General features: G+C 37.4%; 1 protein-coding gene across 5 annotated transcripts in view; it reads right to left on the bottom strand.

The window, feature by feature from the left end:
• col16a1 (collagen, type XVI, alpha 1) overlaps positions 1–14,092 on the bottom strand; it is a 350,415-nt gene that overhangs the window by 76,376 nt on the left and 259,947 nt on the right. For all 5 annotated transcript variants that reach the window (XM_039740383.1, XM_039740384.1, XM_039740386.1 and 2 more), the window contains 5 exons: positions 14,031–14,084; positions 2,807–2,833; positions 1,341–1,409; positions 634–681; positions 437–508 (listed from right to left, as the gene is read on the bottom strand). In XM_039740383.1, the coding sequence (XP_039596317.1) occupies positions 437–508; positions 634–681; positions 1,341–1,409; positions 2,807–2,833; positions 14,031–14,084 (270 nt within the window). The remainder of the gene's footprint in view (positions 1–436; positions 509–633; positions 682–1,340; positions 1,410–2,806; positions 2,834–14,030; positions 14,085–14,092) is intronic.

The following is a 14,092-nucleotide window of genomic DNA, read 5'->3' as shown; positions in this document are numbered from 1 at the left end:
CATGATGATATGAAACTCTCTTTTCTAGCTGACATTTTTTTTCAGAATGGCATCTGCCTTTATGATATGCATAGCTGTGTTGCAGGGTTCAGACTTTTAATTTTTAAAACATAGCCACTAGAGTTCACTGTGGATACAGCAGAATCTTTCTCTGCAATTTCCACACTATCGATGCTTGATGCACAATCAAAAGCAAACAGTGTGTGTCTAGGCATAAAATGTGATTTTTCAGCATTGTTAAATGATTCCAGACAGGATATCTACAATATAATTATAAGAATTAGAATTAGAAGAGTACCTCATATTTTCAATATATTAAATTTTTATGCAGCTGTATATTGCTAAAACAAAAAGACTAAAAACTAAATAATCTTTAAAGTTACCTCTGGCAGATTTAACAGAGAGCTGCCTCTCAAATTTAACTGCATTTTATTACCTGCCTTCCTGGAAAACCTGTCGATCCTGTAGGACCTGGGGGTCCAGGCGGGCCAGGAGGACCAGGGGGTCCCTGAAATATACATTTTATTGGATAAAATGCAAGTTATTCAATACTTGAAATTTTAAAATATATTTTTAAAGAACTGGTACTTGTGTCTTTAAGATAGGACAATGAGTATATGACACAATGCAAACCTGTGGTCCTGGCCATAACAATCCAGTGGTCAGGGTCCCAGGAGCTCCCTGAAGAAAAAGAAATTAAAAAAAAAAAAAAATACATATGAAGATATTTCAATTGGAAAGACATACTCAAGAAAACATAATTCTTCAGTTAACCAGCATTCTCTCAGTCAATTTGGAGATCCTCCAACTATCTGACATGTAAAAAAAAAGCAAATTAATTTATATGGCAAAACTGCAACTCTCCCCACAGGTCCACAGAAGGAAACAATGATCAATAAAAAATATAAACCTCTGGCTAGGAAATAAAACGACTAGATGAGAATATGAGCTAAGTGAAGATGCTTACCAGTAAAGTGGAAACGGCTGCCATATTTCTTGTGGTATACAGTGTGGTTACTCAAATAACAAAACACTGCTCAGTTTTTTTCTTATGTACTAGTAATGCTTTATTTGTGTGTTTGTTCTTTCACAACAACTTTTCAATGTATTGAAGACAGCCAAAAGAATTGTATTGAAAATTTGTAAAATAGAACTAACAACCAGTAAGTTTGCAGATTAAAACCATACTCACTTAACAACTAAAGGGTTAATATTGTTGTTCAGAAGACTGAATAGGTTTTGAAAATTTTGCTTTACAATTAAAATCTCGTAGGAATGAGCATTAAGTTTGCAACATCAAATTCCTTAACATAACTTATGAACATATCAGCTAAACTTACTGGATTTCCTGTGTGCTTTGAGTCAACCCAAGGTGGAGACTGTTGGCAGCCACAGTTTCCTGGTTCTCCCTAAACAGGGTTAAAAAAAAAATATTAGCGCACTAAGGAAGTAAATAACTTTACCATACCATATTGCAGCTATATATACAATTGTGTCTGTTAAAAAAAAAACAAGTCAAGATTTCTATTGTTCTTGACGCTGTCTGTGTCATTTATGAGCAGGCAGCCTAGTTGAAAAAGCCTTCAAGGTGCATGGATATAGCACATGATCTTAGGACACAACTTTCAATTAAAAACTCAGTAATTGGCACATTTTCCCTTTTTCTTCTAAAAGATGATTTGCTATAAAAACTGACAGTTTTATTTCATTTACTGTACCATACATTAAGTTAGTTCCTGTTCTATAACAGAGAACATATTTTAAATGCTATAGACCAAGATTATAATGTGGGCAAATTTTTGCCTCACTGGTTTTTAACCTCTTTTTCAGGCTGAAAATTTACCAGACTGTCATTTTTTCCAACATTCTGTATTGCTATTTAACTGAAGCTACCTCAACAAAAACTGCCATCCTTTTCTGCAACAAGCCTTTTATTCAAAGGTAAAACATCAACTCTTTGAAGAGGAATATGTCCATAACATTAAGGTTAAAGGCAAAAATAGGGACGTAGGTTTCAAGATGTCTTGAATATTATATGTAAAATATGAATACATTAGCCAGAACATTTGATAGCTCTGGAACAACTACCCTGTAATTTGCTGACAGCCAACTACAGAGAAAAGGGATAGGAAGTGATGGTGATGTCTGCCCTGCAGCGGGAAATAATACTTGCTGTAGACACAGACAATGTGTAGTGGGAAATAAGGAACCATTATTAAGGGACTGTGGGTGTAAACAGTGAAGCTTGTCAAAATCACATCATTACATAGTATATCTTCATTTTTAAAAGAAAAAAGCAACCCACTGAAAAATTATTGTGGTGTAATATAAACATCTTTCCCAAAAAATTACATGGATATAAATAAAATGCAAAACAATAAACAGGCTCTTACAATCCAGGGCAAAATGTACAGAATTACTTTCTTTTACTAAGACTTCATTTAAACTGCTCAGAAAAGCCTTTTCTTTGCTGAACATAAAACTGTGTATACTATAGCATCTAATGAATTCTAATTATTAAGGGCATAAGTAAATTTAGATAAAAGCGTTGTATAAAAACTATGTATACTATAGCATCTAATGAATTCTAATTATTAAGGGCATAAGTAAATTTAGATAAAAGCGTTGTATACAGTATTTGGACTTATTATGCTCTTGTTCAAATGACTACTATGAAATGTGCCAGAACATTGTTGTACAAACACAGGACTTAAAGAAATTCTGAAGAGATGGGAGTCCATGGCTTTTATTTCAGCAGACTCACATATTTTTAAGGCATTTTACTTACAACAATGCAAATGCTTACCTTGTCACCTTTGGCTCCTTTATCTCCCTAGAACAAAGCAAGGCCAAAAAAATTATAACAAAGCTACATTTTAAATGTTTTTTTCTTTCAACTGCATAACACAAACAGGTTAAAACTTTGTCTTCCAGTTACTTCCTTAACGTAGCCTGTTACAATTTCCAGAATTTATTATGATTCTGCCTAGATGACAGATGCTGTTTGCTGTTTGTATCTTGCCCATCCTCTAAACCTGTTTTAGTACATTTTTGACAACAAAGAAAACATGATTTAATTAAAATATTTTAGGCTATTATTGAACAAAAAAGCCACTTTATAGCAAAGATCTTCAAATTTACTAAAAACAAATTTAAAATAGGAAATCTGCAAACTGCATTCACTATTTTTCTTTCACCATCTTTAGGAAATCTCACCTTCACCATGCATCAGGCTTTAGAACTGCTTATATTGCCTGTGTTGTTTATATACATCAAAATAAAGGAAACAGGTTAAGTTTGCATCTTTTGCCAGTGACATATCATATTTGTCTGCTCACTCCATGTTCTGAGTGTCATTGACCATGAAGAAATACAGTGCTGTCTAACTAAAATCAGGCCTTTCTTGTCTTTTGTGCATCCTCACATTTCTGCTTTGTGATACATCTTTGCCCAAATGAAGATCATTAACTGCATTTTAACCAAAAATATTTAATCTTTTTTGAGCTGGGGGATTCAGTGTAAATCAGTTTATTGCAAATACAATTCATAAATCTCTGGTCATTTTATACAGCTTCTCTACTTTCGAGTACTAGAATTTCTCATGAAAGCTAGAGGTACACAGAGAGTACTCGCTGCTGATTGCCATCACCCACATGTGCTTACTGTCTTCTTGAAGAGGCACTTCTAGCAGCCAACTATCCAGTGTTCTTATATGCCCTTTGAATTATAGCATCTGCAATTTACACTACATCTCACCTTTGAGATATCCATCATAATCACCCATGATAGTCACTTAAAGTAGCAGATATAAACTTACTTTTTGGCAGACAAATTTATGTTGCCTATTTAAGTGCTGAAAATTGAAAACAAATTTACAAGTTATCCATAAATCTAAAAAAAAAATTCTTTATACCACTGCTCTGCAATAAATAAAATTGGTTTGATTTTCCTTGGCCATTTTGTGATCTGTCAAAAATCTAATTCCATTGATCCTGGCTTTCCTCAGTTTGAATTTATCATACCCCATGCAGTATGTGCATAAATATAAATATTATAAAAAAAAAATCTTGCAACTAGATGTGATCTTTGGAAGAGAGACAGAGAGACACTTTCATGTTCTGCAATAAACATCTGAAGCGTCGCAAAAAATGTAGATCACGTGGCACGGCAGCAAGCCAGCAGCTGATCGAGTAAAGAAGAGGTAAAAAAAACAACTGTTATTTGTTCCCCCACTGTATCACCATTAAAGAGGGGTTTCGGAAGAGCGGCAGAGGAGCCCCCTAGTGTGTATATATTATATATATATATATATATATATATATATATATATATATATATATATATATATATCGCGGATGCCAGGGGCAACGACCCGGCCGGGACGCCTTGGAGGACCGGAAGTGGGCGTGTGCCCATCTGGGATCACGTGGGGCCACCTTCCTGGTTGCTTTGGGGCCACGGGTTCAGGGCATGGAAGCCCCACCCTGTAGGGGCCCGTGGTCACCGCCAGGAGGCGCCCCAATGCCTTGGGGACTTGTGACCTCAACACTTCCGCCACACCAGGAAGTGCTGGGGGGAAGATTTAGGAGGACACCCGGAGAGCTGCCGGGAGAACAGCCGGCACTTCCGCCACGCTGGGGCGTGGCCAAGAGGGGAATGCCGGGAACCACCTGGAACTCGTCCGGGAGTATATAAAAGGGGCCGTCTCCCTTCATTCAAGGCTGGAGTCGGGTGGAAGCAGGACAAGGCATGAGAGAGGTGTGGAGGCGGCCCGAAGAAAGGCATTGTGAGGCCAGGACTGAGTATTGGGGTGTGTGCACTTATTTGAATTGGGTCTGAGTGACCAAAATATTGTAAATATTTGTATAATAAACGTGTAGTGGTTGAAGAACAACATGTCCGCCTGTCGGTGTCCGGGTCAAGTCCACAATATATATATATATATATATATATATATATATATATATATATATATTCATTGCATTCGTACTTTGAATCACAATCTGATTGTATGGGTGGTTACTTACCAGGTGACACTTGTGGTTGGTCTGCAAGTCCGCAGAAAACAGCGTCAGATTAATGCAATATTATTTGAAAACCAACAGCGTCAGATCAGCTGTATATGTATGGCATTTCTAAAAGTTAGCTTTTTTTCAGTTTTATTCTCTCAGTCTTGTTCACGCTTTCCCTCGCCCCTTCTGATCTAACTCTAACCAACAGCGCCAGTATAAATTCACACCCGATCTGACGGTGTTCATTTTCAAATAATATTGCATTAGTGTGATGCTGTTTTCTGACTGGTACTATTCAGGTCATAAAATGATTTCTTCAAAATGTCACATATATTCTTTTTTCCCCCAGTGCTGCGTTGACATCGTGTACCAGAAGGCGTGAGCTTATTCAGTGTGGAAGGAGCACGCAGGTGGCCAGTTGCTGTGTGATATAACACACTTGATTTGGCGGCGATCCGCGCTCATGTACTGTACAAGGCATGCATGGTAAGCACTGAGAAAAGAAGAGTGTTCTTTGCTCAACTTGCAGAGGAGCTTCATCACCGCTTCTTACAAGAAAAGGCATGGATAAAGCAAAAGAGGATGCAACATCGACAAGCTTCTGTTCAAAGACCGCCGCTTCGCCAGGAAAGCAAATTCAGTTCAGTGTCAGGTACCTCTTCAGTGTAATAGTAACCACAGCACAGAAAGAAGTGTGTACATTGCAACAGGTACACATGTCCTAAACGTAGAAAGGACGGTCCTTGGGTGTGTGTGAACTGTTAACATTTGAATCTGATGATTGCATATAGCGTGGAACTGACCTCTCTGTACTATTCTTTCCTCTGCATGTCCCGGAATACAAAAGAAACACCACCATACAGCAACATGTGAGGACTGGCAAGATCGAAAAAAAAAAAAAACGAGATCACTGATTAGAAGTGCAAGAAGGCAGGTGAATGAATATGAATAATGTTGCATCAGTGTCACAATGTTTTCCGAAATGTACTATACAGGTCATAAAATGAGTTATTCGACATTATGGACCATAAGGTGTATACTACAGTGCATCCAGAAAGTATTCACAGCGCATCACTTTTTCCACATTTTGTTATGTTACAGCCTTATTCCAAAATGGATTAAATTCATTTTTTTCCTCAGAATTCTACAAACAACACCCCATAATGACAATGTGAAAAAAGTTTACTTGAGGTTTTTGCAAATTTATTAAAAATAAAAAAATTGAAAAAACACATGTACATAAGTATTCACAGCCTTTGCTCAATACTTTGTCGATGCACCTTTGGCAGCAATTACAACCTCAAGTCTTTTTGAAGACTTCCGGATGCACTGTAATTCAGCGTGAGCAGGAACACTCAATAAAACTGAATAAAAAAAAACATGTGCGTTGATCCTGTTGCACTGAATAAGCTCACGCCTTCTGGTGCACGATGTCGACTCAGCACGGAAAAAAAAAAAGAGAAAAACATATGGGACATTGGGTATAAGTTTATGGTACTTGTAAAAGTTTGCTATTTTTAGTTTTATTCTGTCAATGACGATCACACTTTAACAAGCTTGCTTGCCTATCCTCATCTGACTCTAAGTAACAGCGCCAGCCTAAATTCACACCCGATCTGATGCTGTTCGTTTTCAAATAATATTGCATTTGTGCGATGATGTTTTGTGATTGGTACTATTCAGGTCACAAAATGATTTCTTCAAAATGTCACATATACCTACGTCTGTGTTTTTTTGTTTTTTTTGACACCATAAGCTGCATACTAATTCTGCATGAGCAGGAACACTCAATAAAACTGAATAAAAAAAATAAAGTGATGGTGAGATACGAAGAAGGCAGATTCACCAGAGTTTGTATTTCAGCTTTTATCCCTCCAGATCAGAGAATGTCCAGTTTCATTGCCTCAAAACACTACTCACATTTACAGTTTTTCCCATTTTCAAATAAAAACTAACAGCGTCAGATCCCTAGGGTGGTAGTATGTATTGTGATCGTGACAGAATAAAAGTGAAAAAAAGAGTAACTTTTACAAGTACAGTACTATAAATGTATGTGTGTACTGTATAATATTAACAATAACAGCAGTGCACTACTGAAAATGGCAAATATAGGAGGCAGTGGGGACCGAACAAGTGGCCCCTTGATTACAAGTCAGCAAATCTTACTGCTACACCACAGAAGCTGTTGTATTGTTCTTGAACTTTTTGTGAAAGTGTTTATTTGATCTTTGGACTTCAGGCTCACACATTCTATAGTTTATGCCTACATTTTATAACGTTTATTACTAAAATATGAAAAAGTTTCTGTTTTAACAATGTGTTTACACAGATTACTGTAGAAACGGAACACACATGAAATTCATGTGTTCCAAATAAAGATCTATTATTTCCACTCTAAAACTCTAGCAGTTCACTCACATGTGAACATGTGAAGGCATGAGCTGGGAAAACTTAGTGAATGTTCTGCGACGGTGGGGGATGGAATTGCCGGCTGCTTGCTGGTTGTCTTAATCGGCACATTTACAGGACAAAAGACGCTGGCGGAGAGGTGCGAACGGATTTAATGTGGGCTGGATTTGTGAACTGACATTGTTTACATGAACAGAAACTTCTAGTCTGGAATATAAAAATCTAAGCCAGGTAAATATGTTGGGTCGGGTAGATATGTTGGGTCCAAACCTAAATTGGATTTGATTTCAACATTCAAATGTAACAAAAGCTTTTTTGCATCCAGACAAATTGAAAAAAACAAAAAACAAATTATAAACAATAAAAAGCAATCAGTTTGTGAGCAATGGTGATACATTAGTGAAAAAAAAATTACTGCCTCAGACAAGCATGACAAAATCTCCATGAGGCAGAGAGGTTACAATCCTTGATAAAGCATGAAATAATAAACACAGATTTAGACATAATAGTTGTAGATACTAGTGACCTATTTAAATCTATGTGACACCCCATGTAGTGGGAATTGGGACCACCAGCCTATACTCTAGGTGTCTAGTATGTAGGACAGAGCATGACTAGGATGATGGTGTAAGATAGGGAGACCTGGACACAAAAAGGGTTGGGTTTTTGAAAAATAAAGTGAGGTTTTATTCACAGGTGCACTTAAAAAAAAAAAAAAAAATGTCCTGTGGAATTTATATATCAATACACAGTCCAATACCGCAAAGGACACACAAAAACAGTAATTAAATGAAGCCCAAAAATAGTGACTACTGTATACAGTATTTATAGTGTTGACTGAAAGTCCCAAATGAAAAAGAATAATGCACACAAACTAGTGAAACCCATATATACACGAACCAATATGAAGCTGTCTTCCTCCACAGTGCTGCAAGTCAGGAAGCTGCTCCTTCAAACAGTGTATAGTACAGGATTCACCATAAACAACAATATTCAAAATACAGATAAAGTGTATATACAAAAATAAACAGTGCACCAATAACCACAATCCAATAAATACCTCCACCAAAGTTAATCCAGAGATATTTATCGAAATATATATATACACACAAGAAAAAATTATTTACAATAATTGAGGCACAAGCCGTAGTGCTTGGTAAAGTCAAAGCGGAGTTCTACCAAGTACCTTTCTGTTAGCAAGATCTAGCCAGAAGACCCCCTCTAGAGGCCATAATTCCCTTTTAAACTGCTTTACATCATCCCTCTGTGGGCATGCGATGACGTGAACGAATCTGCGAAAGGTGGTGTGTCCTGTCTCACACAATTACCATGACAGTTCAAGCAGCCGGAGCACTCGCTGAGCTGGCCTTTGAGACGTGAACTGCCCTGCTGCTTTAATGAAAGTAAGCATTTTTTTTCCTTCCTTGCCCAGACAACTGCAAACATGGGATCCCTCTTATAAACCACAGCAAATTAATATTAAGGCACTTTGCACTTCCTTTTGCTCGTATAGAGTTATGAGGTCGTGGGAGGCACGCGCAGGAGTAGAAGACCGACAATGCCATCCTTCCCGGTTAATGGAAGGGCTGTCTTTTCAGTCCACACGAGACCCGCTGCAACGCTCCCCAATAGGCATTTATATTGTCAGTGAAGATGTCTCTCTGCACTAAAGAAAAGAAAAAGGCAAGTTTCCTTTCTTTATACTTTTTTGTCCTTTTTTTTCTCAAACAAATGCCTCTCTCTTAACACTGCAGAGGACACTTAACTAATTTTATTTAATTGCTGGTAATGCCAGTAAGGCACATTACCACAATCTACTTTTAATACACAATTTAAGTTTTCTGCCATTAAATGTTTATTAGAGTTCATTTTGGAAATTAATAAAGGAAATTTCTGACCATAAATTTTTCATTGTCCAGTTTGGTATACACACACACACACACACACACACACACATATATATATATACTAATAAAAGGAAAAGCCCTCACTGACTGACTGACTGACTGACTGACTGACTCACTCATCACTAATTCTCCAACTTCCCGTGTAGGTAGAAGGCTGAAATTTGGCAGGCTTATTCCTTACATCTTACTTACAAAAGTTAAGCAGGTTTGATATCGAAATTCTACATGTAGGGGTTATAACGGTTGACAATGTCCGCCATGTTGAACTTTCTTATTTATGGCCCCATCTTCACGAAATTTGGTAGGCGGCTTCCCTGCACTAACCGAAACTGATGTACGTACTTATTTTGGTGGTATGACGCCACTGTCGGCTGCCATATTGAACTTTCCAACGGTCTTTGTTACTTATGGGCCCATCTTCAACAAATTTGGTATGCAAGTTCCCAACGCTAACTGAATCCTACTTACTGTACGTACATATATTCGACCATAGCCTGCAGCTCGGTCACCGTGTGAGGCGCCGTTGGATCCCCCATCCCAATGCCTCCCACATTGTTGGCTGCCTGCCTATATAAGGCTGTCCGTTGCTCTGGTCTCTACATTTCCTTCCTTGCTTCGCCACGGGATTCACGTCTCCCTGCTGATAAATGCAGCCTTTTTTTTTAATCCACGGCTTCTCCGCTGTTTAATTGTTCGTTTATTATGATTATAGTTGTTGTGTAGGTATTTTAGACTTACTTTACATTGTTCAGGTACCCATTTCCTTTATCGTTCCAACCGTACCCCCATTAACATGTCTATCGAGGTGATCAACATCGATTAATGAACTGCCACTTACCGAGTGGTTTCCATGCCCGGAGATGGCACCTGCCTTTTCCATTTTCTTTGTTACATATTGAACGGCCATATCAGACTTACTCTTGATATCCGGAGGAACATTGTGTCAAATGTATTGAATGACTGGGACAGGTTCAAGGTGTGGACTGATGACGGTACAGGAGATAATTATACTACACAGGAGCATTATAGAGAGTTAAATGCTTAAGCCCTTCACCTATGGTTCTGCATGTGAGTTGATGGCTGCCGCTGAATTGTTCGGTTGTCACTTTCAAGTGTACCGAAATGGCCAAATATTTTACACCTTTCGACAACCGCCAATGCCTCTTAAACATCTTAGATTCACAGGTGACGATTTCAGTAGTGGACACTTTGATATTTATGAATGTTTAAACTCTCAAAAGCTGGATGTGAAGTTATCTATGAAACCGGTTGTATGCTTACAACGCTTGACAGATGCCGAATGTCACTTCAACACAAGTCCTGCAAATGCTGTCGTAATTGAAACAAACCATGAAACTTATAACAGCAGCAACTTTTTACATGTCTAACTGTACATTGCATGCTCAAGAGTAAGCTCAGCTCACAGCTTGGTCATATTACAACTGGAGGGCTGAACTCACAATGTGGTATAGAAAGAGATCCTTAACAAATAATTATTGGTATATTTTCCCTCAGTTTAAAAAGGTTTCAGTACTTCGCCGCTCCGAAGCGCGGGTATTTTGCTAGTATATATATATATATATATATATATATATATATATATATATATATATATATATATATATATATATATATATATATATATATATTAGAATTTAGTTTTGTTTCCCTCAAAATCATAATAAAGCATCCTTTAGAATATCTCATAACCAATGGAAAGGAGATTGCTTTTGTGCGGGGATACCCAGAGTATGGAAGGACCGGGGGAAAGTGTATTTTTAAGACCGTTTCTCCCCTGGACCAACAGAGGGGCTTGGCTTGCAGCGGGGCCACGGGTTGTGAGCATGGAAGCTCAACCTTGCCAGGGGGCAGCTGGACTTTTACAGGGCCCTGTTTGGCAGCACTTACGCCACACCTTTTGTCCATATGCTATGTTTTAGAGTGAATTCTGCGCATGGCGTTATGTATGAGGCTCCTGGAGTCCTTCCGGGTGCCCTATAAAAAGCGGCCAGTTACCACCACTCAAGGGCCAGAGTCGGGAAGAAGAAGACAAAGCCTGAGGAGGAGTGGAGGGAAAAGGACTGGTGGCAAAAGGGACTGTGTGAGTGTTGTGCGCTTTATGTACTGTGCTGTGGGGAACAGGGTGAAACGCTCCCCAACTGTAAATAAACCGTGTGCTCGGGGCTAAACCTATGTCCTACCTGTCTGTGTTGGGGTTAGGGCGGCTGTACGCACTCTGGGCTTTCACAAGTGAAAGACTTGGTTCTACCAATCTCTTTTCAACCCTAAATGATCCATACTATTTAAATTAGTCTTCTTCAGGGATACTACTATATATGTGACATTAAAGAGCTGAGATGAAAAAAGTGCTCATTTGTCAAGTGTATGAGTGAGACCTTCAATGTCTAAGCTTTTACAATTTAGTGAATGATCAATATTAATGCATATTTTGCATTTTAAAGTTAATTTTAGAAATAGGAAAAGCCAAATAACATTGTTATAATGTTTTAACTTTCAGCAATAATGTAATATTTTATTTTCTTTCTTGAAATTTGGCAGGGTTAGCTGCTAAGCCCTGCAAACAGTAATGCTTCAGAGTGTCAGTGTTAACACAGTATAAGACAGACATAGACATGTTGCTGTTTCATTCCAATCCTAATCAGTCCTTTGTTGGTTAATTTTGGTATATACTGTAGGTACTGTATTTGTAATTAAAATTAAAATATAAAAAATACTTATCTAAACCTAAAAAACCTTGACAAGCAAAACTAATGATGCTACCACAATGAAAAACACGTCTTATAAAAAAAATCGAGGATCAGATAATCAGCTTTACTTTTTCTACTCAGTCACAACTGCACTCACTGGCCAACAACTAAACCAGACTCACACAAAATGTGTCTCTTCATACTGAAGGCTGGACACTAACAGAAAAGAAGCTTACCAAAACCTTTAGTGTTCCCTGCTCAGTAAACTGCTTTAATGAGAATGAAACAAAATAAATGTCAGTTTTAAATACTCTAATCATTTGTCTTTTTTCCTCAGAAGTGAAGTATTATTGTTACTTAATTTACCTTTTTTTCTCAGAATAAAGTTATGGGTTTCTCAGCTTAATCTGCCTTAGAAATAAAAGTTGAGGCTATGTGTTCAGTCTCTTCTGGCCTTAAAAATTATATTTACAGAAAGTACCCAAATTGGTGAGAAGACAGTTTATCTTATAATGAGAAGCAAGTTATTCAGATATAAATGATGCCCTTAAAGATGACTGCTATGGTGAGGATCACCAGGCAGATTCCTCCAAAACACCATACAGCAGGGCTCACACATCACAGAAAGTGTTCATAGTACAGGGTAGGCACCCAAGCAGCCATTCTGGCTTTTACATAAAATGAAGGTTTCACAGTTTGAAAGGAGCAAGGGATCAATAGAGAGCATTTTAACCTGCTAATTTTCAAAGAACAAAATCCATGATGTTTGGAAATGACTAGTAGCCTCACCATAACGATAAAGAGACTTCAGCCAAACCAGAGTGTAAAGTTGGAGCAAGTTCACACAAAAATACTTAGAAGTGAATGGGTAACTAAGCAAATAAAAAATAATGAATTAAATTTTTTATTCAATGGTGAACACCGGGTAAAGTTTCTGACCTACTTTTATGATTTCAATACTTTGGTCTAAGCCCTTATTAAATCCAGTTGGAACTATTATTATACATATTAAAGGGAAAAATATCATTATTTAGACAACAGCACTCCTAAGGTATGTTTAATCACTCTATTTCTCAAATACATTTATTAATGTAACTAATTTAGGCAGTCAAAATGAGAGTTTGAGCATGTGAATTCTAAGTAAAGGTGTTATACTGCCAAACAATAAAAAATATACTAAATTTAGACATTAAACATTATGTGTTGAGAATTGTTTAGTTTAATAGGGAGACTGTTATTATTTTTATGTGCTTACATTTCATTGATCATATTCACATTATGCACTGCATATCAATAGGCTTTGTTCTCTGCTCATGTACAGAGAAGCTATTTATCCATAAATGGGCAGAATATGAACTTGCCCAACTATAAGCTCATGCTCCATCTACGGCCCCTACACTGAAATGTAATCCTTGCCCCAAATCCATCCAACTTATTGTGTTCCCTGGGAACAGTACATCTTTGGCGGTCATTTCATGACAGGATCTTTAATAGTAGCATACCCCTTTTGGGTCATTCTATCATTGTGCCCTGTAACAGCATTTTTGAGTTTGTTTATTCAGATCACATACTATAAAATATAGATACCTTCTTTTATTATGGTTCTTTCTTATGTACATGGTCAGCTGAAGGTATCTAATTTAGCTCTTTGGGCATGACAAGTTTTGCAAATCACTTTGGAATTCCACACAGAATCATCAGTGGATATTGTTGGCCAGTAGATCTTGGAAGTGAGTTCCTAATACTTATGTGTACTCTCATGCTAATTTTCATCTTTCTTAATAAATGTGTTAATAAAACTTTAAAAGTGTCTCGGGCCTCATCTAATGAAAACAAAATAAAGCCTGCTACACTTTATGTCCTAGACCACGTCTGCTCAAAACATCATTACAACTTATAGTCTACAATTCAATGGTTATTATTATCCTTTCTTCTAGGTCTGAGTGAATTTATATGGCACAATTGTAGCACATGGCATTTATTTTTATACTCACAGGTGCGCCTTCACTCCCAGTTGATCCATGTCTTCCTGGTAATCCATTCTTGCCCTAAGAAA

The sequence above is a fragment of the Polypterus senegalus genome, chromosome 17, assembly GCF_016835505.1.
Source record: "Polypterus senegalus isolate Bchr_013 chromosome 17, ASM1683550v1, whole genome shotgun sequence".
NCBI classification, from domain to species: domain Eukaryota; kingdom Metazoa; phylum Chordata; class Cladistia; order Polypteriformes; family Polypteridae; genus Polypterus; species Polypterus senegalus.
This window is presented reverse-complemented; position numbering and strand designations above follow the sequence as displayed.